Source organism: Strongylocentrotus purpuratus, unplaced genomic scaffold, assembly GCF_000002235.5.
Source record: "Strongylocentrotus purpuratus isolate Spur 01 unplaced genomic scaffold, Spur_5.0 spur5_scaffold_5, whole genome shotgun sequence".
Taxonomy (NCBI): Eukaryota; Metazoa; Echinodermata; class Echinoidea; order Camarodonta; family Strongylocentrotidae; genus Strongylocentrotus; species Strongylocentrotus purpuratus.
In genome coordinates this window covers 37,958,836-37,980,081 of record NW_022145611.1, presented here as the reverse complement: position 1 = coordinate 37,980,081, position 21,246 = coordinate 37,958,836, and the positions used below count along the sequence as shown (strand labels likewise).

At 38.4% G+C, this 21,246-nt stretch overlaps 1 protein-coding gene across 1 annotated transcript in view; it reads left to right on the top strand.

The window, feature by feature from the left end:
* Positions 1-19,928, top strand: part of LOC105436526 (neurogenic locus notch homolog protein 1-like) — a 45,222-nt gene extending 25,294 nt beyond the window's left edge. The window contains exons 31-46 of the mRNA XM_030999194.1: positions 87-188; positions 480-581; positions 1,681-1,782; positions 2,074-2,175; positions 3,663-3,764; positions 4,863-4,964; positions 5,256-5,357; positions 6,849-6,950; positions 8,049-8,150; positions 8,442-8,543; positions 9,627-9,728; positions 10,017-10,118; positions 11,285-11,386; positions 16,430-16,458; positions 16,959-17,078; positions 17,623-19,928. Of these exons, the coding sequence (XP_030855054.1) occupies positions 87-188; positions 480-581; positions 1,681-1,782; positions 2,074-2,175; positions 3,663-3,764; positions 4,863-4,964; positions 5,256-5,357; positions 6,849-6,950; positions 8,049-8,150; positions 8,442-8,543; positions 9,627-9,728; positions 10,017-10,118; positions 11,285-11,386; positions 16,430-16,458; positions 16,959-17,078; positions 17,623-17,874 (1,727 nt within the window). The 3' untranslated portion in view covers positions 17,875-19,928. The remainder of the gene's footprint in view (positions 1-86; positions 189-479; positions 582-1,680; positions 1,783-2,073; positions 2,176-3,662; positions 3,765-4,862; positions 4,965-5,255; positions 5,358-6,848; positions 6,951-8,048; positions 8,151-8,441; positions 8,544-9,626; positions 9,729-10,016; positions 10,119-11,284; positions 11,387-16,429; positions 16,459-16,958; positions 17,079-17,622) is intronic.
* The last annotated feature ends 1,318 nt before the right edge of the window (positions 19,929-21,246 follow it).

Below are 21,246 nucleotides of genomic sequence, written 5' to 3'. Positions count from 1 at the left end.
GTCGTCGTTATCAATACGGTTATCTATATAATTACCATCATCATCGTGTTCAGGTGCTTTATCGTCGTTCTTATTGTCATTTAAAGATCCTATCTGTGCCACGGACCCGGAGTGCCAGAACGGAGGAACTTGTGATTCGAATACGTGCAACTGTGAACCTGGGTACACTGGTTCAAACTGTGAACAAGGTAAGATTTGTTCATACCTTCTATCTTTCAACTCAGGCCTCGCGTCTCCATTCGATCCCCAATGAGCAGTCATAATGTTTGTTTAGTTCAATGGCCTTTATTAGTTGATTCCCAGCGACAAACTGACGAAAAAAGTTTGCTCTAATAATCATCCTACCTTCCAAAATGACAAATGTGTAAATCAAGCTACAGTATCGGAAAATTCGTCGTCATTATCAATACAGTTATCTATATAATTACCATCATCATCGTGTTCAGGTTCTTTATCGTCGTTCTTATTGTCATTTAAAGGTCCTATCTGTGCTACGGACCCGGAGTGCCAGAACGGAGGAACTTGTGATTCGAATACGTGCAACTGTGCACCTGGGTACACTGGTTTAAACTGTGAACAAGGTAAGATAACTTCACACCTCCTATCTTTTAACTCAGGGCTCGCGTCTCCATTCGATTACCAATGAACAGTCACAACGTTAGTTAATTCCCAGCGACCAACTGACGCATATTGTAAATTTTGCTTGGATTTGTCTCATAAAAGAAGTTGAACACAACACACAGCGTTGAGTGTAGGGGTCACGGGCACAGAACTGTAAAATATGTAGAACGCTCATTCCAATTTACAATGCACAGATCGACGTGTGGCCGTTGAACGTGCCGGCCGGGAGATACGCCCGAGTGCACTCCCCGTCATTTTGCTTACCCCTCGATCTTTTCAGCTCACAAATTTCAAGAATTCCAGCCTGGCTTGTCGTTGAGAATAAAGTGACGAACGCTACAGAGGACTGACGTTATGTGGCGGATATCATGTTATCACGTACGAGCGCTGGCCACATTTTTCGAACCACTATGAGCCTTCTACGTATATTTACAGTTCTGTGGTCACGGCCACTGGTTTTATCGGCCAGGTAGTTCCATTATGTGAATGAGTTAATTCCGACAATAATATACAATCAATCAAAGAAAGCTTAATACCAGGAGAAAGCTAACGATTAGATTATTCATTAGCTGCTCACCCTAAAGCCGTCTGACCACAATGGCATTAGAGGTTGCGAGAACGGCCGTAGTGTGATTTAAACTCGCTATTGTGTTCTTCTCCAATGCAAAAAGAGACGACATCTAGCTGGATTTGTATGTTTTATCAGACAAAAGTACAGAGAAATTGCATATTATTTGTTTATTTTATACTTTTTGAAAAAACCCAAGTGCCTCCCGCTCATCCCAATGCTGAAAAGAAACGCACTTTTTTTTAGAAAACTTCACTTTTTCAAGCAAAATTGCTTATTTGTTATATGCACGCAGGTAAGATTGAGCGGATGATACAACATTTCCATATGAACAAACTTTGCTCTAACATCTATCTTCACAAATGACAAAAGTCGGAATCAAGCTAAAGTGTGTCTAAAAGATTCGTCGTCGTTATCAATACGGTTATCTATATAATTACCATCATCATCGTGTTCAGGTGCTTTATCGTCGTTCTTATTGTCATTTAAAGATCCTATCTGTGCCACGGACCTGGAGTGCCAGAACGGAGGAACTTGTGATTCGAATACATGCAACTGTGCACCTGGGTACACTGGTTCAAACTGTGAACAAGGTAAGATAACTTCACACCTTCTATCTTTCAACTCAGGCCTCGCGTCTCCAGTCGATCCCCAATGATCAGTCATAATGTTTGTTTAGTTCGATGGCCTTTATTAGTTGATTCCCAGCGACAAACTGACGAAAAAAGTTTGCTCTTATAATCATCCTACCTTCCAAAATGACAAATGTGTAAATCAAGCTACAGTATCGAAAAATTCGTCGTCATTATCAATACAGTTATCTATATAATTACCATCATCATCGTGTTTAGGTTCTTTATCGTCGTTCTTATTGTCATTTAAAGGTCCTATCTGTGCTACGGACCCGGAGTGCCAGAACGGAGGAACTTGTGATTCGAATACGTGCAACTGTGCACCTGGGTACACTGGTTTAAACTGTGAACAAGGTAAGATTTGTTCACACCTCCTATCTTTCCACTCAGGCCTCGCGTCTCAGTTCGATTACCAATGAACAGTCACAACGTTAGTTGATTCTCAGCGACCAACTGACGCATATTGTAAATTTTGCTTGGATTTGTCTCATAAAAGAAGTTGAACACAACAAACAGCGTTGAGTGTAGGGGTCACGGGCACAGAACTGTAACATATGTAGAACGCTCATCCCAATTTACAATGCACAGATCGACGCGTGGCCGTTGAACGTGCCGGCACGGGAGATACGCCCGAGTGCACTCCCCGTCATTTTGCTTACCCCTCGATCTTTTCAGCTCACAAATTTCAAGAATTCCAGCCTGGCTTGTCGTTGAGAATAAAGCGACGAACGCTACAGAGGACTGACGTAAGGTGGCGGATATCATGTAATCACGTACGAGTGCTGGCCACATTTTTCGAACCACTATGAGCCTTCTACGTGTATTTACAGTTCTGTGGTCACGACCACTGGCTTTATCGGGCAGGTAGTTCCATTATGTGAATGAGTTAATTCCGACAATAATATACAATCAATCAAAGCAAGCTTAATACCAGAAGAAAGCTAACGATTAGATTATTCATTAGCTGCTCACCCTAAAGCCATCTGACCACAATGGCATTAGAGGTTGCGAGAACGGCAGTAGTGTATTTAAACTCGCTATTGTGTTCTTCTCCAATGCAAAAAGAGACGACATCTAGCTGGATTTGTATGTCTGACCAAAGTACAGAGAAATTGCATATTATTTGTTTATTTTATACTTTTTGAAAAAACCCAATTGCCTCCCGCTCATCCAAATGCTGAAAAGAAACGCACTTTTTTTTAGAAAACTTCACTTTTTCAAGCAAAATTGCTTATTTGTTATATGCACGCAGGTAAGATTGAGCGGATGATACAACATTTCCATATGAACAAACTTTGCTCTAACATCTATCTTCACAAATGACAAAAGTGGGAATCAAGCTAAAGTGTGTCTAAAAGATTCGTCGTCGTTATCAATACGGTTATCTATATAATTACCATCATCATCGTGTTCAGGTGCTTTATCGTCGTTCTTATTGTCATTTAAAGATCCAATCTGTGCCACGGACCCGGAGTGCCAGAACGGAGGAACTTGTGATTCGAATACATGCAACTGTGCACCTGGTTACACTGGTTCAAACTGTGAACAAGGTAAGATTTGTTCATACCTTCTATCTTTCAGCTCAAGCCTCGCGTCTCCATTCGATCCCCAATGAGCAGTCATAATGTTTGTTTAGTTCAATGGCCTTTATTAGTTGATTCCCAGCGACAAACCGACGAAAAAAGTTTGCTCTAATAATCATCCTACCTTCCAAAATGACAAATGTGTAAATCAAGCTACAGTATCGGAAAATTCGTCGTCGTTATCAATACAGTTATCTATATAATTACCATCATCATCGTGTTCAGGTTCTTTATCGTCGTTCTTATTGTCATTTAAAGGTCCTATCTGTGCTACGGACCCGGAGTGCCAGAACGGAGGAACTTGTGATTCGAATACGTGCAACTGTGCACCTGGGTACACTGGTTTAAACTGTGAACAAGGTAAGATAACTTCACACCTCCTATCTTTCAACTCAGGCCTCGCGTCTCCATTCGATTACCAATGAACAGTCACAACGTTAGTTGATTCCCAGCGACCAACTGACGCATATTGTAAATTTTGCTTGGATTTGTCTCATGAAAGAAGTTGAACACAACAAACAGCGTTGAGTGTAGGGGTCACGGGCACAGAACTGTAAAATATGTAGAACGCTCATCCCAATTTACAATGCACAGATCGACGAGTGGCCGTTGAACGTGCCAGCCGGGAGATACGCCCGAGTGCCCTCCCCGTCATTTTGCTTACCCCTCGATCTTTTCAGCTCACAAATTTCAAGAATTCCAGCCTGGCTTGTCGTTGAGAATAAAGCGACGAACGCTACAGAGGACTGACGTTAGGTGGCGGATATCATGTAATCACGTACGAGCGCTGGCCACATTTTTCGAACCACTATGAGCCTTCTACGTGTATTTACAGTTCTGTGGTCACGACCACTGGCTTTATCGGGCAGGTAGTTCCATTATGTGAATGAGTTAATTCCGACAATAATATACAATCAATCAAAGCAAGCTTAATACCAGAAGAAAGCTAACGATTAGATTATTCATTAGCTGCTCACCCTAAAGCCGTCTGACCACAATGGCATTAGAGGTTGCGAGAACGGCCGTAGTGTATTTAAACTCGCTATTGTGTTCTTCTCCAATGCAAAAAGAGACGACATCTAGCTGGATTTGTATGTTTTATCAGACAAAAGTACAGAGAAATTGCATATTATTTGTTTATTTTATACTTTTTGAAAAAACCCAAGTGCCTCCCGCTCATCCCAATGCTGAAAAGAAACGCACTTTTTTTTAGAAAACTTCACTTTTTCAAGCAAAATTGCTTATTTGTTATATGCACGCAGGTAAGATTGAGCGGATGATACAACATTTCCATATGAACAAACTTTGCTCTAACATCTATCTTCACAAATAACAAAAGTGGGAATCAAGCTAAAGTGTGTCTAAAAGATTCGTCGTCGTTATCAATACGGTTATCTATATAATTACCATCATCATCGTGTTCAGGTGCTTTATCGTCGTTCTTATTGTCATTTAAAGATCCTATCTGTGCCACGGACCCGGAGTGCCAGAACGGAGGAACTTGTGATTCGACTACATGCAACTGTGCACCTGGTTACACTGGTTCAAACTGTGAACAAGGTAAGATTTGTTCACACCTTCTATCTTTCAACTCATGCCTCGCGTCTCTATTCGATCCCCAATGAGCAGTCATAATGTTTGTTTAGTTCAATGGCCTTTATTAGTTGATTCCCAGCGACAAACCGACGAAAAAAGTTTGCTCTAATAATCATCCTACCTTCCAAAATGACAAATGTGTAAATCAAGCTACAGTATCGGAAAATTCGTCGTCGTTATCAATACAGTTATCTATATAATTACCATCATCATCGTGTTCAGGTTCTTTATCGTCGTTCTTATTGTCATTTAAAGGTCCTATCTGTGCTACGGACCCGGAGTGCCAGAACGGAGGAACTTGTGATTCGAATACGTGCAACTGTGCACCTGGGTACACTGGTTTAAACTGTGAACAAGGTAAGATAACTTCACACCTCCTATCTTTCAACTCAGGCCTCGCGTCTCCATTCGATTACCAATGAACAGGCACAACGTTAGTTGATTCCCAGCGACCAACTGACGCATATTGTAAATTTTGCTTGGATTTGTCTCATAAAAGAAGTTGAACACAACAAACAGCGTTGAGTGTAGGGGTCAAGGGCACAGAACTGTAAAATATGTAGAACGCTCATCCCAATTTACAATGCACAGATCGACGCGTGGCCGTTGAACGTGCAGGCCGGGAGATACGCCCGAGTGCCCTCCCCGTCATTTTGCTTACCCCTCGATCTTTTCAGCTCACAAATTTCAAGAATTCCAGCCTGGCTTGTCGTTGAGAATAAAGCGACGAACGCTACAGAGGACTGACGTTAGGTGGCGGATATCATGTAATCACGTACGAGCGCTGGCCACATTTTTCGAACCACTATGAGCCTTCTACGTGTATTTACAGTTCTGTGGTCACGACCACTGGCTTTATCGGGCATGTATTTCCATTATGTGAATGAGTTAATTCCGACAATAATATACAATCAATCAAAGCAAGCTTAATACCAGAAGAAAGCTAACGATGAGATTATTCATTAGCTGCTCACCCTAAAGCAGTCTGACCACAATGGCATTAGAGGTTGCGAGAACGGCCGTAGTGTATTTAAACTCGCTATTGTGTTCTTCTCCAATGCAAAAAGAGACGACATCTAGCTGGATTTGTATGTTTTATCAGACAAAAGTACAGAGAAATTGCATATTATTTGTTTATTTTATACTTTTTGAAAAAACCCAATTGCCTCCCGCTCATCCAAATGCTGAAAAGAAACGCACTTTTTTTTAGAAAACTTCACTTTTTCAAGCAAAATTGCTTATTTGTTATATGCACGCAGGTAAGATTGAGCGGATGATACAACATTTCCATATGAACAAACTTTGCTCTAACATCTATCTTCACAAATGACAAAAGTCGGAATCAAGCTAAAGTGTGTCTAAAAGATTCGTCGTCGTTATCAATACGGTTATCTATATAATTACCATCATCATCGTGTTCAGGTGCTTTATCGTCGTTCTTATTGTCATTTAAAGATCCAATCTGTGCCACGGACCCGGAGTGCCAGAACGGAGGAACTTGTGATTCGAATACATGCAACTGTGCACCTGGTTACACTGGTTCAAACTGTGAACAAGGTAAGATTTGTTCATACCTTCTATCTTTCAACTCAAGCCTCGCGTCTCCATTCGATCCCCAATGAGCAGTCATAATGTTTGTTTAGTTCAATGGCCTTTATTAGTTGATTCCCAGCGACAAACCGACGAAAAAAGTTTGCTCTAATAATCATCCTACCTTCCAAAATGACAAATGTGTAAATCAAGCTACAGTATCGGAAAATTCGTCGTCGTTATCAATACAGTTATCTATATAATTACCATCATCATCGTGTTCAGGTTGTTTATCGTCGTTCTTATTGTCATTTAAAGGTCCTATCTGTGCTACGGACCCGGAGTGCCAGAACGGAGGAACTTGTGATTCGAATACGTGCAACTGTGCACCTGGGTACACTGGTTTAAACTGTGAACAAGGTAAGATAACTTCACACCTCCTATCTTTCAACTCAGGCCTCGCGTCTCCATTCGATTACCAATGAACAGTCACAACGTTAGTTGATTCCCAGCGACCAACTGACGCATATTGTAAATTTTGCTTGGATTTGTCTCATAAAAGAAGTTGAACACAACAAACAGCGTTGAGTGTAGGGGTCACGGGCACAGAACTGTAAAATATGTAGAACGCTCATCCCAATTTACAATGCACAGATCGACGAGTGGCCGTTGAACGTGCCAGCCGGGAGATACGCCCGAGTGCCCTCCCCGTCATTTTGCTTACCCCTCGATCTTTTCAGCTCACAAATTTCAAGAATTCCAGCCTGGCTTGTCGTTGAGAATAAAGCGACGAACGCTACAGAGGACTGACGTTAGGTGGCGGATATCATGTAATCACGTACGAGCGCTGGCCACATTTTTCGAACCACTATGAGCCTTCTACGTGTATTTACAGTTCTGTGGTCACGACCACTGGCTTTATCGGGCAGGTAGTTCCATTATGTGAATGAGTTAATTCCGACAATAATATACAATCAATCAAAGCAAGCTTAATACCAGAAGAAAGCTAACGATTAGATTATTCATTAGCTGCTCACCCTAAAGCCGTCTGACCACAATGGCATTAGAGGTTGCGAGAACGGCCGTAGTGTATTTAAACTCGCTATTGTGTTCTTCTCCAATGCAAAAAGAGACGACATCTAGCTGGATTTGTATGTTTTATCAGACAAAAGTACAGAGAAATTGCATATTATTTGTTTATTTTATACTTTTTGAAAAAACCCAAGTGCCTCCCGCTCATCCCAATGCTGAAAAGAAACGCACTTTTTTTTAGAAAACTTCACATTTTCAAGCAAAATTGCTTATTTGTTATATGCACGCAGGTAAGATTGAGCGGATGATACAACATTTCCATATGAACAAACTTTGCTCTAACATCTATCTTCACAAATAACAAAAGTGGGAATCAAGCTAAAGTGTGTCTAAAAGATTCGTCGTCGTTATCAATACGGTTATCTATATAATTACCATCATCATCGTGTTCAGGTGCTTTATCGTCGTTCTTATTGTCATTTAAAGATCCTATCTGTGCCACGGACCCGGAGTGCCAGAACGGAGGAACTTGTGATTCGACTACATGCAACTGTGCACCTGGTTACACTGGTTCAAACTGTGAACAAGGTAAGATTTGTTCACACCTTCTATCTTTCAACTCAAGCCTCGCGTCTCTATTCGATCCCCAATGAGCAGTCATAATGTTTGTTTAGTTCAATGGCCTTTATTAGTTGATTCCCAGCGACAAACCGACGAAAAAAGTTTGCTCTAATAATCATCCTACCTTCCAAAATGACAAATGTGTAAATCAAGCTACAGTATCGGAAAATTCGTCGTCGTTATCAATACAGTTATCTATATAATTACCATCATCATCGTGTTCAGGTTCTTTATCGTCGTTCTTATTGTCATTTAAAGGTCCTATCTGTGCTACGGACCCGGAGTGCCAGAACGGAGGAACTTGTGATTCGAATACGTGCAACTGTGCACCTGGGTACACTGGTTTAAACTGTGAACAAGGTAAGATAACTTCACACCTCCTATCTTTCAACTCAGGCCTCGCGTCTCCATTCGATTACCAATGAACAGTCACAACGTTAGTTGATTCCCAGCGACCAACTGACGCATATTGTAAATTTTGCTTGGATTTGTCTCATAAAAGAAGTTGAACACAACAAACAGCGTTGAGTGTAGGGGTCAAGGGCACAGAACTGTAAAATATGTAGAACGCTCATCCCAATTTACAATGCACAGATCGACGTGTGGCCGGGAGATACGCCTAAGTGCACTCCCCGTAATTTTGCTTACCCCTCGATCTTTTCAGCTCACAAATTTCAAGAATTCCAGCATGGCCTGTCGTTGAGAATAAAGCGACGAACGTTACAGAGGACTGACGTTAGGTGGCGGATATCATGTTATCACGTACGAGCGCTGGCCACATTTTTCGAACCACTATGAGCCTTCTACGTGTATTTACAGTTCTGTGGTCACGGCCACTGGCTTTATCGGGCAGGTAGTTCCATTATATGAATGAGTTAATTCCGACAATAATATACAATCAATCAAAGCAAGCTTAATACCAGAAGAAAGCTAACGATTAGATTATTCATTAGCTGCTCACCCTAAAGCCGTCTGACCACAATGGCATTAGAGGTTGCGAGAACGGCCGTAGTGTATTTAAACTCGCTATTGTGTTCTTCTCCAATGCAAAAAGAGACGACATCTAGCTGGATTTGTATGTTTTATCAGACAAAAGTACAGAGAAATTGCATATTATTTGTTTATTTTATACTTTTTGAAAAAACCCAAGTGCCTCCCGCTCATCCCAATGCTGAAAAGAAACGCACTTTTTTTTTAGAAAACTTCACTTTTTCAAGCAAAATTGCTTATTCGTTATATGCACGCAGGTAAGATTGAGCGGATGATACAACATTTCCATATGAACAAACTTTGCTCTAACATCTATCTTCACAAATGACAAAAGTGGGAATCAAGCTAAAGTGTGTCTAAAAGATTCGTCGTCGTTATCAATACGGTTATCTATATAATTACCATCATCATCGTGTTCAGGTGCCTTATCGTCGTTCTTATTGTCATTTAAAGGTCCTATCTGTGCTACGGACCCGGAGTGCCAGAACGGAGGAACTTGTGATTCGAATACGTGCAACTGTGCACCTGGGTACACTGGTTTAAACTGTGAACAAGGTAAGATTTGTTCATACCTTCTATCTTTCAACTCAGGCCTCGCGTCTCCATTCGATCCCCAATGAGCAGTCATAATGTTTGTTTAGTTCAATGGCCTTTATTAGTTTTTCAGCGACAAACTGACGAAAAAAGTTTGCTCTAATAATCATCCTACCTTCCAAAATGGCAAATGTGTAAATCAAGCTACAGTATCGGAAAATTCGTCGTCGTTATCAGTACAGTTATCTATATAATTACCATCATCATCGTGTTCAGGTTCTTTATCGTCGTTCTTATTGTCATTTAAAGGTCCTATCTGTGCTACGGACCCGGAGTGCCAGAACGGAGGAACTTGTGATTCGAATACGTGCAACTGTGCACCTGGGTACACTGGTTTAAACTGTGAACAAGGTAAGATAACTTCACACCTCCTATCTTTTAACTCAGGGCTGGCGTCTCCATTCGATTACCAATGAACAGTCACAACGTTAGTTGATTCCCAGCGACCAACAGACGCATATTGTAAATTTTGCTTGGATTTGTCTCATAAAAGAAGTTGAACACAACACACAGCGTTGAGTGTAGGGGTCACAGGCACAGAACTGTAAAATATGTAGGACGCTCATCCCAATTTACAATGCACAGATCGACGTGTGGCCGTTGAACGTGCCGGCCGGGAGATACGCCCGAGTGCACTCCCCATTATTTTGCTTACCCCTCGATCTTTTCAGCTCACAAATTTCAAGAATTCCAGCCTGGCTTGTCGTTGAGAATAAAGCGACGAACGCTACAGAGGACTGACGTAAGGTGGCGGATATCATGTTATCACGTACGAGCGCTGGCCACATTTTTCGAACCACTATGAGCCTTCTACGTATATTTACAGTTCTGTGGTCACAGCCACTGGCTTTATCGGCCAGGTAGTTCCATTATGCGAATGAGTTAATTCCGACAATAATATACAATCAATCAAAGCAAGCTTAATACCAGAAGAAAGCTAACGATTAGATTATTCATTAGCCGCTCACCCTAAAGCCGTCTGACCACAATTGAATGAGTGAGAGCTTGCGAAAACGGCCGTAGTGTGATTGAAACTCGCTATTTTGTTCTTCTCCAATGCAAAAAGAGACGACATCTAGCTGGATTTGTATGTTTTATCCGACAAAAAATAGAGAAAATTTGCATATTATTTTTTAATTTAATACTTTTTGAAAATTTAGCCAAATGCCTCCCGCTGTCCCTAATGCTGAAAAGAATATATGTAAAGCGTTTAGAGACATTTGTATTAATCCTCTATAAAAATTGAATATTATTATTATTATTATTAAACGCACTATTTAGAAAAATTCACTTTTGCAGGCAAAAATGCTTATTGTGCACGCAGGTTAGATTACGCGGATGATACAACGTTTCCATATGAACAAACTTTTCTCTAACATCTATCTTCACAAATGACAAAAGTGTGAATCAAGCTACAGTATCGAAAGATTCGTCGTCGTTATCAATACGGTTATATATATAATTATCATCATCATCGTGTTCAGGTTCTTTATCGTCGTTCTTATTGTCATTTAAAGATCCTATCTGTGCCACGGACCCGGAGTGCCAGAACGGAGGAACTTGTGATTCGAATATGTGCAACTGTGCACCTGGGTACACTGGTTCAAACTGTGAACAAGGTAAGATTTCTTCACATCCCCTATCTTTCAACTCAGGCCTCGCGTCTGTATCGATAACCAATGAGCAGTCATAATGTTAGTTTAGTTCAATGGCCTTGATTAGATGATTCCCAGGGACCAACTGACGAACAAAATTTGCTCTAAGAATCATCCAATTTTCCAAAAAAATAATAATAATATTTCGGAAAATTTTAACAATTGCCTGGATAGTGCCTACGGCCATAAACTGGTAGCTTCGACCATGAAAATCTCAGAATATGTAGTTGTGATATATAATTTCCAAACGGGAATAGCCATTAGGTCGATTATAGTCAAGAAATATTGTTTTATAGTTAAATTAATATTTGACCTCAGGGAACTATACAACATAAAGAATTAACTACCGGTAGACTTGAATATGTCACTTGACAAATTAGGTGATACGTATTCTAATTTACATGAAGAACGCATTTTTTACGATTTCATCTTATCTTTTGAAATCAATGTGTCAAGTTTCAACTGTGTATCATTGATCATTGTGGATCTATTGAAGGTATATTGAGACAATATGACCATCGACCCTGTACTATCGCCGGAATGGGTGGCAAGTGATTTAACCAATAGACCAAAATATTTCTCATGGAATTTACATGCAAAGCTGACACACGGCCTTTGCATAGTCGTAATTTCAACTTTCAATTGAAGATTTTGACATGGTTACAATATTTTATCAAAAAACAAAAGACATGTTCTTTTAGCCCACAGTCTAATGCTATTGTCACATTACCCAAAAGTAGCCTGCTCGGCGGCCGATTGGCGAGTTTTTAACCAATTCTGCCCGGCGGCTGCCTGGCCACCGAGCGGCAGCCGCCCAGGCACCGCTTTTAGGGCATCGGTCGGTCGCCGCTGAAGTTTTAGCGCGGAGTTAAAATTTGGGCTAAAAATACGCTCGGTGCCTGGGCGGTCGCCGCCCGGCACCGACCTAATTGCTGGGCGCGTATGTGCGATTCCTTAAATTCCAGCAGCGACCGAGCAGGCTACTGATCGGTCGGTCACTGCTCAGATTTGTGACCGTAGCTTTAGCTATGACACACCCAAATGTGGGAGTAAATAGAGCAGAAATAAGCGAGATACTGCTCAAAGAACAATGTCATGTGTAAACGAAATGGTCGTCGTTATCAATACGGTTATCTATATAATTACCATCATCATCGTGTTCACCTTCAATAGGCATAACACCCAAATAAAGAAAATTCTGACATCAATTTTCCATAAATATGCTGACGTCATAATATGCAAATTCGTTATTTGAGTTTCAAGGCCATTATCATGACGTCACGATGTACTTAATGGCCAAAGTAGACATGAAATCATATCTCCGACTCATACTCGGAAAAAAATTGGGAGTCTCCAGGCATCCTTAAGAGCTATAATGGATTTTGTATGGGCATGTTTTTGCCCATATATGCTTTGTATTACAAAAGCTCCCGCACACAGACTTTCATCTTGAACGCTCATTCTGTTATTATTAGTCATAAAGAGATAAACACGGTATCAAATTGTTGGGAAAAATATGGGAAATATTAAATAAGAAACAAAAATGGCGATTCTATATTGCGTACGGCCATGACGAACGGAAACGCGCGCGCATCCGCGTATGTGCGATTTTTTGACAAATGCTCAAAATGGCCTGAAACGTATGCAAAATGAATTTGAGACGATTCAGAGCATTTTGAAATTTTGCCCGCGGACGTACGCGCGCGTTTATTGACCTGAAATTGAGCGGACGGATATTGACCTTGATAACGATAAATATGAATGAAAAAGACTTTTCGTTATCAATATATGATCATGAGTTGATTTTCACAAAATGGCGCCTGGATGACGTCACAATGATTTTGAGTCAGTAGAAATGTTACGCAGTTCTAAGGTAGACTAAACTCTATCATCGTGGCAAGTTTCATGACAATGGCTTCATTAATTCTTGAGATATCCTGGGAACAAATTCATGGAATAACTAGACATGTAATACTTGTTTGGAACAATTTGTGACAAAATAGAGCAAAAATAAGCGAGATATTTCTATAAAAACAATGTCATGTAGATTCATGATGTGAACGAAATTCACGTTCCATAGGCATAACACGCAAATTAAATAAATTCTGACATGTGGCCTTTAGTCGAAATTTTCACTATGATGATGTCATCAAAATGAAAAATATTGGCTTCTGAGCTTGTAGAGAATTGTCTTATGCTACGGTCACATAGATTCGTACGAACGATAATTTCGTACGAATCTCCTTTTTCCATTGTCTGATGATGTCTCGATACACTTAATGGCCAAATGAGACATAAAATCATGTCTCCGACTCATATCTATCCAAATATTAAAAATAGGAGGTGCATCCTAAAGAGCAATAATGGATTTTGTATAGGCATGTTTTTGCCCATATCTGCTATGTATTACAAGAGCTCGCACGTACGGACATTTATGTTAAACAGACGCTCATTCCGTTATTAATGGTCATAAAGAGATATACATGGTATCAATTTGTTTGTAAAAAAATGTGGAATATTATGAAAGAAACAAAAACGGCGATTCTATGTTGCGTACGGTCACGATGAACTAAAACGCGCACGCATACGCGTGTGCGCGTTTTTTTAATAAATACTTAAAATGGCCTAAAATGTATGCAAATGAATTTTAGAAGATTTAGAGCATTTTTACGTGCGCGTTTATTGACCTGAAATTGACTTGACGAATATTGACCTAGATCATGATAAATATAAATGAGAAATGACTTTTGGTTATGAAGATATGATCATGAGTTGTTTTTCAGAAAATTTCACGAAATGGCGCCTAGATGACGTCATCATTCAAGAGCAAGGTTAAAAATGTTATTGTGATTTGTCCATATGCCTATACATATTTGTGCCAAATTTCAAGGCATTTGATTTAGCCATTTTCTTGTCCACAAAAAAGTGGGTCGAAATAAGAAAAATAAATAAATAAATAATAATAAAGGCAATTTAAACGAAAAGTATAAGGTGGTCTGTATTATATAAAGCCCACCTGATAAATAAATAAATAAATAATACAAATCTAGACGAAATCAATAGGTGATACATATAACTAAGTACATATCACCTAATTATTCACAATTTCATCACTTTAGACTCGACTTCAACCGCGACAACGATCACTGAATATTGCAAGATCCCACATGCTTCTAATATGTTCATTTGAACCAAATTCATGACCCCATACCAAAACACAGACTACCTCAACGGTCTTTAGTGACGAATTCAAATTCTTGTTTTTTTTATTTTTTGTAGCCTTGTCTCATTGCTTGAATACCAAATGTGTTGCTTTGTTTTAAAAAATCTGATGCAGTAAAATATTTCATATGTATCATTCAAGGTGAAATATTAGTGCTGTATTGATTGTCCCACAGCCGGGAATATTCAACATTCCTCTAATTAAAACTAATTTTACATAATCCCTTAATAAAAGAATGATAGTATTTCATGAACAATTGTGGGCCATAATTGATGTAAAGTCAAGCTGTGGGCGGAAGAGAAGAACACTTTATATTTGCTATGTCTAAAAGAATAATATTTCCTGGAGCGGTTTTGTCTTTAAGCCGTCTGGTGATGATCTGAATTATGGAGAGAGAGAAAGGGTAGCACAGTTAAGTTATGCATAATGGTAATTACTTTTTTGTTCATATTTTGAAATGAATTCCTTTTATTATTCCTGTATTTTTCTCCATCCGTTTTTTTTAAAGGATTCATCGTATTGGTTAAATAGGATTTGGGTTTTCAGGGGTAGGGAATTGATAAAAACTCATTGTCATGGTACTCTGGGATCTTGATTATGTTTAATGTATCGAAACATTCTTCTAACTCTTACCTCATCAACAAGAAGAAAACAATAGAGTGAACACTATTGCAAAGTCCTTAGAGTAATCAACTCAAGGGTTCTTGAAGTATCTTCTTGTTTATCCGATAAAGATTATGTTGCAATAACGTAACAGTTCATCAGTGGTGGTGGTTATTTTACCTGACTGCTAAGAAATCATGAATGCTTGTTAGTAAACAACCAGAAGACCAAAATGTTGGTTATCGACAAAGCTACTGGAATTTCCCTAAAATAATTTTTCGAAAGTCTTGATCGTGTAAAGGTAAAAAAAAAGGCCTATACTCATGAAAAAAAAGGATAAAACTACCGCATTTGGACAAATTTAAATACATCATTCTCGTTATCAGTAGCGTATATACGGGGTGCAGAGAAGAAGCAAGGGTCCCGAGTCTCGCTTGCGGGGGGCGCAAATATGCAAAAGAAAGGAGAAAGTGAAGAAATGAATAAAATTAGGAGAGCCTGTATTTGTAAGGTATATATACCCCCAATCCAGGATAAAGTGTATAAGAAACAGCGCTTTCATAAAATAGGAAAATTGTGTATAGCTCTGTCGGTTTGCTCCCTCGCATATTATTATAGGCCTATGATACTTTAGGATCTGGTAATTCTGGACCCATAATGTGGAATGTAGTGTCTTACTATAGTGTTTGAAGGGTTTAACTTCTAACTCGCCGTATACAGTGTTTCAAAGAATACGGATTTCATCAAGATCTATTTGAATTTTGCGCCCACTCCCCAGGATAATGCATATAATTTTTTTAGAGAACATGTTAGCATTGTGGCAACGCTTTTTTTTAAAGCACAATTTATCTAGAATTGTCAGAAGTGAGAACGAAGGAAAAAAAAAGAAAATTCCAAAGATCAGACTCGTTTGGGAGTACTCATCCTAATTTTAACATATTTATTTTATAACAATATTTCTGGGATACTTTAAAAATATTCACTCACAAATTTAACATCTTACTAACCCTTCAAGACTCTGCCCTATTTTCCAAAGGATATTGGAAACGTTAAGCAGCAACACTTCCTTCCCCCCTCCTGAATCACCGAGCAAGGTATGGCAACATAATTATGTATAGTTAACACCTCATGTCTTTACATCATATCAATAATGATACCTTATCAAACTTCCATCACTACAGCGACTACCCCGGCCACAAGAATGCAAGGGGTAAGTGAAATGAAATTTTCTCATGCTTGATGGGGAGAAGCTTTTTCATTATTATACACGTTTCTTTTGGCTATGTATTTGCGTTTACCAATAATAATGATCTAAAAATGTATAATTATTTTTTAGGAAGGTCTATGAAAGTGATTAGTTATGAAAGAACCTTTTACCTTCGTGCTTGTATAAGGCATTGTCTTGTTGCCTACAGAATACATTTGATTGATATTCTGAACGAAAGCATTTTTTGTTTTTAAGAAAAACAGAAATTCATTGCTTAGAAAATATTTTACAATTTTGTTACATTTTTTTGAATTGTTTACATTTTTTTGTCACCAAATACAATTTTTGTATTAATATAGTTTGGGTTTACCTTTGATGTGGAACATGGAAGAGAGGGCATTTGTTAATTTTTAGCGATACATGCTGACCACGTCTCCAAGTATAATTAATTAGATAATCCATTCTTGAAACTAATAACATGGGCATTTAACTGTTCCTTGCAGACTCTTCAATGTTATTCTTGTTTGACTAACTCCACAACGGATGTTTGCTCTACTGCTGATGACCTTGCAAGCGGTTCCGGAGTACTAACTCCTACATGCTATGAAGGACAGCGTTGTTGGGTATTCAAATACTTTGAAATTTATATTTTTCTTCACAGGTTTGATCTGGCATGTGTATATAGTTTGGTATTATAACAGAAAATACAATGAGGATATATTTCTAAACTGATGGTGTGAAACAGAAGACACAAATTGATACAAAGTAAACATTAATTTTCACCTAAGCTTATGTTGTGTCTCATCTGTTTATTTATTTCGTCCTCATACATGTAAACTCAGGGTAAGTGATAGTTTTGTCCATTTTGGGGGGGTTTTAATTTTTTTTCTTCTCTCTTTTGCTTTAATTTTTTTTATCAAAGAAAAAAATAATGAAATACATTACAAAGCAAGAGAACAATTTTTCAGTGGGATGTCTATAAAAAACAATGGACAAAAACATTAGTTAACTGGATGAGGGAAAAAGCTGTGCGATTCGTATTTTCAAGAAATCAAAAGATGAAAATAAAAATGTTACAATATCGTTAAAAAAAATACTACCAAAAACTCAACTAGGTACGAACGATCAAGTTACATAGCTATCATAAAACTTCTTCATCTTTTGCAGACTGATCATTATGAGAACTCATCACACACGGTTGTGTCGCGTGGATGCACAGATGACCAATGCAATACATATCATGAAGGTGGTGGACCTTACTGCACTATGGCTAATGGTGTTACCATTTGCACATCCTGTTGTACTGAATCAAAATGCAACGACAACAAATCCAACTCTGAGGGTCTCACTTGTAGCTGTGTGACATGGCTGACATCTCTTTTCTCAGTGGTCATCATGCTCATCACTTATAGAACCTAAATGAACTCAAATGTCAAAAGCTGTTCTCATATTACCATTTATTATAACAGGCCAAAATATGCCAACTCCATTCACAATCATAATGTTAATACATTGTATATTGACTTTTGTAATTGATGAAAGACTAATGGTTGAACAGACTAGCTCATTTTGATAAATTATACAGACAATAAGATTCTCAATGTGAAATTTGAAATATGAATTTTTAAAATTCAAATATGGCAAGCACTTATGTACTCAATGAAATGTATTTCTAATGATTAAAGTAATAATTATATCAATAACTATACTACTACTACTACTACTACTACTACTCATAATAATAATAACGATACTAACAACAACCAGGATAGTCTTGTCAGATAAACGCACGATAACGCAAAATCATATTTATTATTTATTATTGGCCACTAAGCATGTTAATAAATCAGAAAAATTAGCAATATTGCGATGTACAAATTCAAATAATAACACTTTAAAAAGGAAGCAACTATTTCTTACAACCAAACCATCAGTGTTTGCAAAAGTAAGTAACAGACTTTTGTTTTATAAATAGGTATTGATTGAATAAAGCATTGAATTGAAAATAAATGAAATCAATTTTAGATTTGGTAAGATTTCTTCTATTGTACATATTTATCATTAGAAAAGTATAGAATAGCTTTAATGTACTATTCACGTTAAACAAGTCTTAATCCGTCCTGAATTTTCTGCATGGACATATTCTTAAAAATACATTAAAATACAGAATAAAGACGTTCAAAAACGATTGATAGTACCATGAAGTTTTCAAATTTTTGGTAGATTTTGTGCCCTTACCAAATGTTATATAAACAATGAGTGGAAAGTATTTGATTAAATTAAATTTTGTATTATTGGAAAAAACAATGTGACATTGTTTTTATGTGAGTTTCAACAAATTTGATAGAACACTGTTTAATATTCTAATTACATTAAAATTTGAATGACACAAATGACCTGGGTATCAGGCTTTTATAGCTTGCTTCCATGATGTGTTTTCTCTTATATCAATGTAGTGTATGTATCAATCAGCTAATGATTGCCACTTTTGCCAGTACGTTTATGTAGACCTGAAAGGTATGAAAACTACTCACAAACAGACACATGGATGTTGTAAAAATATTCGCTTTTCACTTTATCAACCAATACACAGGTAGAACACTTATGAATGAATTGTATTCATTGCCTGATAAAACTGTTTAACAGCTGGGAATGGAAATGTATTTTGTAGTCTTGGAATCGGGAGGAAGCTTCATACATGATATTTATGAGGAGCTGGTAAGATGAACACAATTGTTGTCATATTGCACTACATAAACGTATTGGGGGAAAACTGCCTTCAGCACTTTACATCTGTAATCGTTATTGATTTAATACATAAAGGAAGACATTGACGAAATGAAACAAACAGATGTTTTTCATCGTATTTTCTCCATTCAACATGACCAAGGATAATTGTACTTTTAAACTATAAGAGCGCTTAAAAAAAATCAATTATTTGTGCAAGTCCGCGAGGTTAGGGGAATACCAACTGGTAGCGAATTGAGTTCATTAAGAAGAGAGATATGAAATATGCCTACAAACTAAAGTTACTATACCATATACTAGAAAGTTGTAGTTCAGTCTTCTATTGTATAGTTATGTTTAGTGTTAACAGTGTCAAATTTGTTATGTATCTTCCTAACATTTTCTATGGTATGCTCGATCACCTTGATTGATTCGTCTCAACTTTGACTTTGTTGTTCTCTGTTAAAAAGCTGCTTATCTGTACAAACAAGTATGAAGTTATTGATGTTTTTGATGCAGAGCTATTTTCTTAATAATTTGATACAAATTTAACGATGGGGAAGAGTGTATTTCATTCGGGTTGTACATGTTTTTGATAATATGTCATAATGCTGAAACCACTAGAGCTTTCACATTGCAATGGATGTACATAATCTAAAATATACATTAAATTGTTACGTATGAATGTATTGTCAATTCATTTTCCTTTAATGTTCTAAATAAAGTTTGGATTGAGGTGTCATTAAGCATAGTTAACGTGGACTTATTTCTTTAGAATAATGAAACCAAATGTTCTTACTTTATCCACTTATATGAACAAGTCCGTGATCCTAGAATGTAATTGGTCTTAGGGATGAGAGCCCCCAAGACCAACAATGTCGGTCTCACAGGCCTTTTGACATCTTTTTTGAGGAATCACTAAACCAACAGACCATTATACCGACAATGTCAGTCTCGTGGACCTTCTGACAACGTTTCAAGGGTTCACCAGACTGACGCACGACGAGACTGATATTCTTTGTTGGTCTTATGGGCTGTCTGTCTACTGGGATGGCCCCAATATGACCAAAGAGACCGAGAGGTCATGTAGCTGACAACCTAAGAGACCAACAAATTGTCAAGTTAAGATTGATGCCCATGCAAAAAAAATTTGACCGAATTGATGGTTCCTTGAAATGTCCGATCAGTCACAGGATGAATGTCTTTGTCATCTTGAACATGCATTGTAGACGACCGATCAGTGACAGGATGACCGTCTTAAAGAATCGAGGGACTCATGTTCAATTATAGTCGTACAGGAAATGTCAAGAGCTCATCAAGCATGTCACGAATAGCACAATCTGAAGGATACAGGGACATGAGGATCTTACTCTAGCAAAAACAAATGGCCGTTCCATGGAAAGAAGTTGACATCAGCTTCTGTGAACCAAAAAAAGAAATGCAGCGATCGACACAAAATACAAAAGAGCAAAATATGAGTCATATAAAATGATATAAATATTTCATCTAGTACTCTAAGCTGTCATAACCTGCTCGTTTCGTCTTAAAGTTTTGTTGTGGATGTGACCACCATTGCCAATATGATGTTTAGTAATTATTTACACATCAAGAAAGCACTGAATTTATAAATACCAAATATTTTGTAATTGCACGCCATAAAAACAAACGTAAGCATCTAAAACTTAGTATTTGAGCTTCTAGTTCGATTGTAATGCAATCTCAGTGGCGGATCCAGGGGGGGGGGGGGGGGCGGGGGGCCCGAGCCCCCCCCCCCCCCCTTGAGAAAAAATTCATGCAAAATCACGCGATTTTTACCTTTTTGGGGGGTTGGCCCCCCCCCCCCCCCCCCTTGGCGCTCAAGGGGGGGGGGGTGCAAATTTTAAAATTTTCGAGGACCCAAAAAAAAAATGTGCTCACTACCCCCCCCCCCCCCAAAAAAAAAAGTTTCCGCTTACCCAACATCCCTCCCCCCCCCCCCCCCCCCCCCCCCCCCAACTGAGCGACTTTTCGGCCGGAGCGATTTTCAAATTTTGGGGAGCAAAAAAAAAAAAGTTGGGCCCCCTC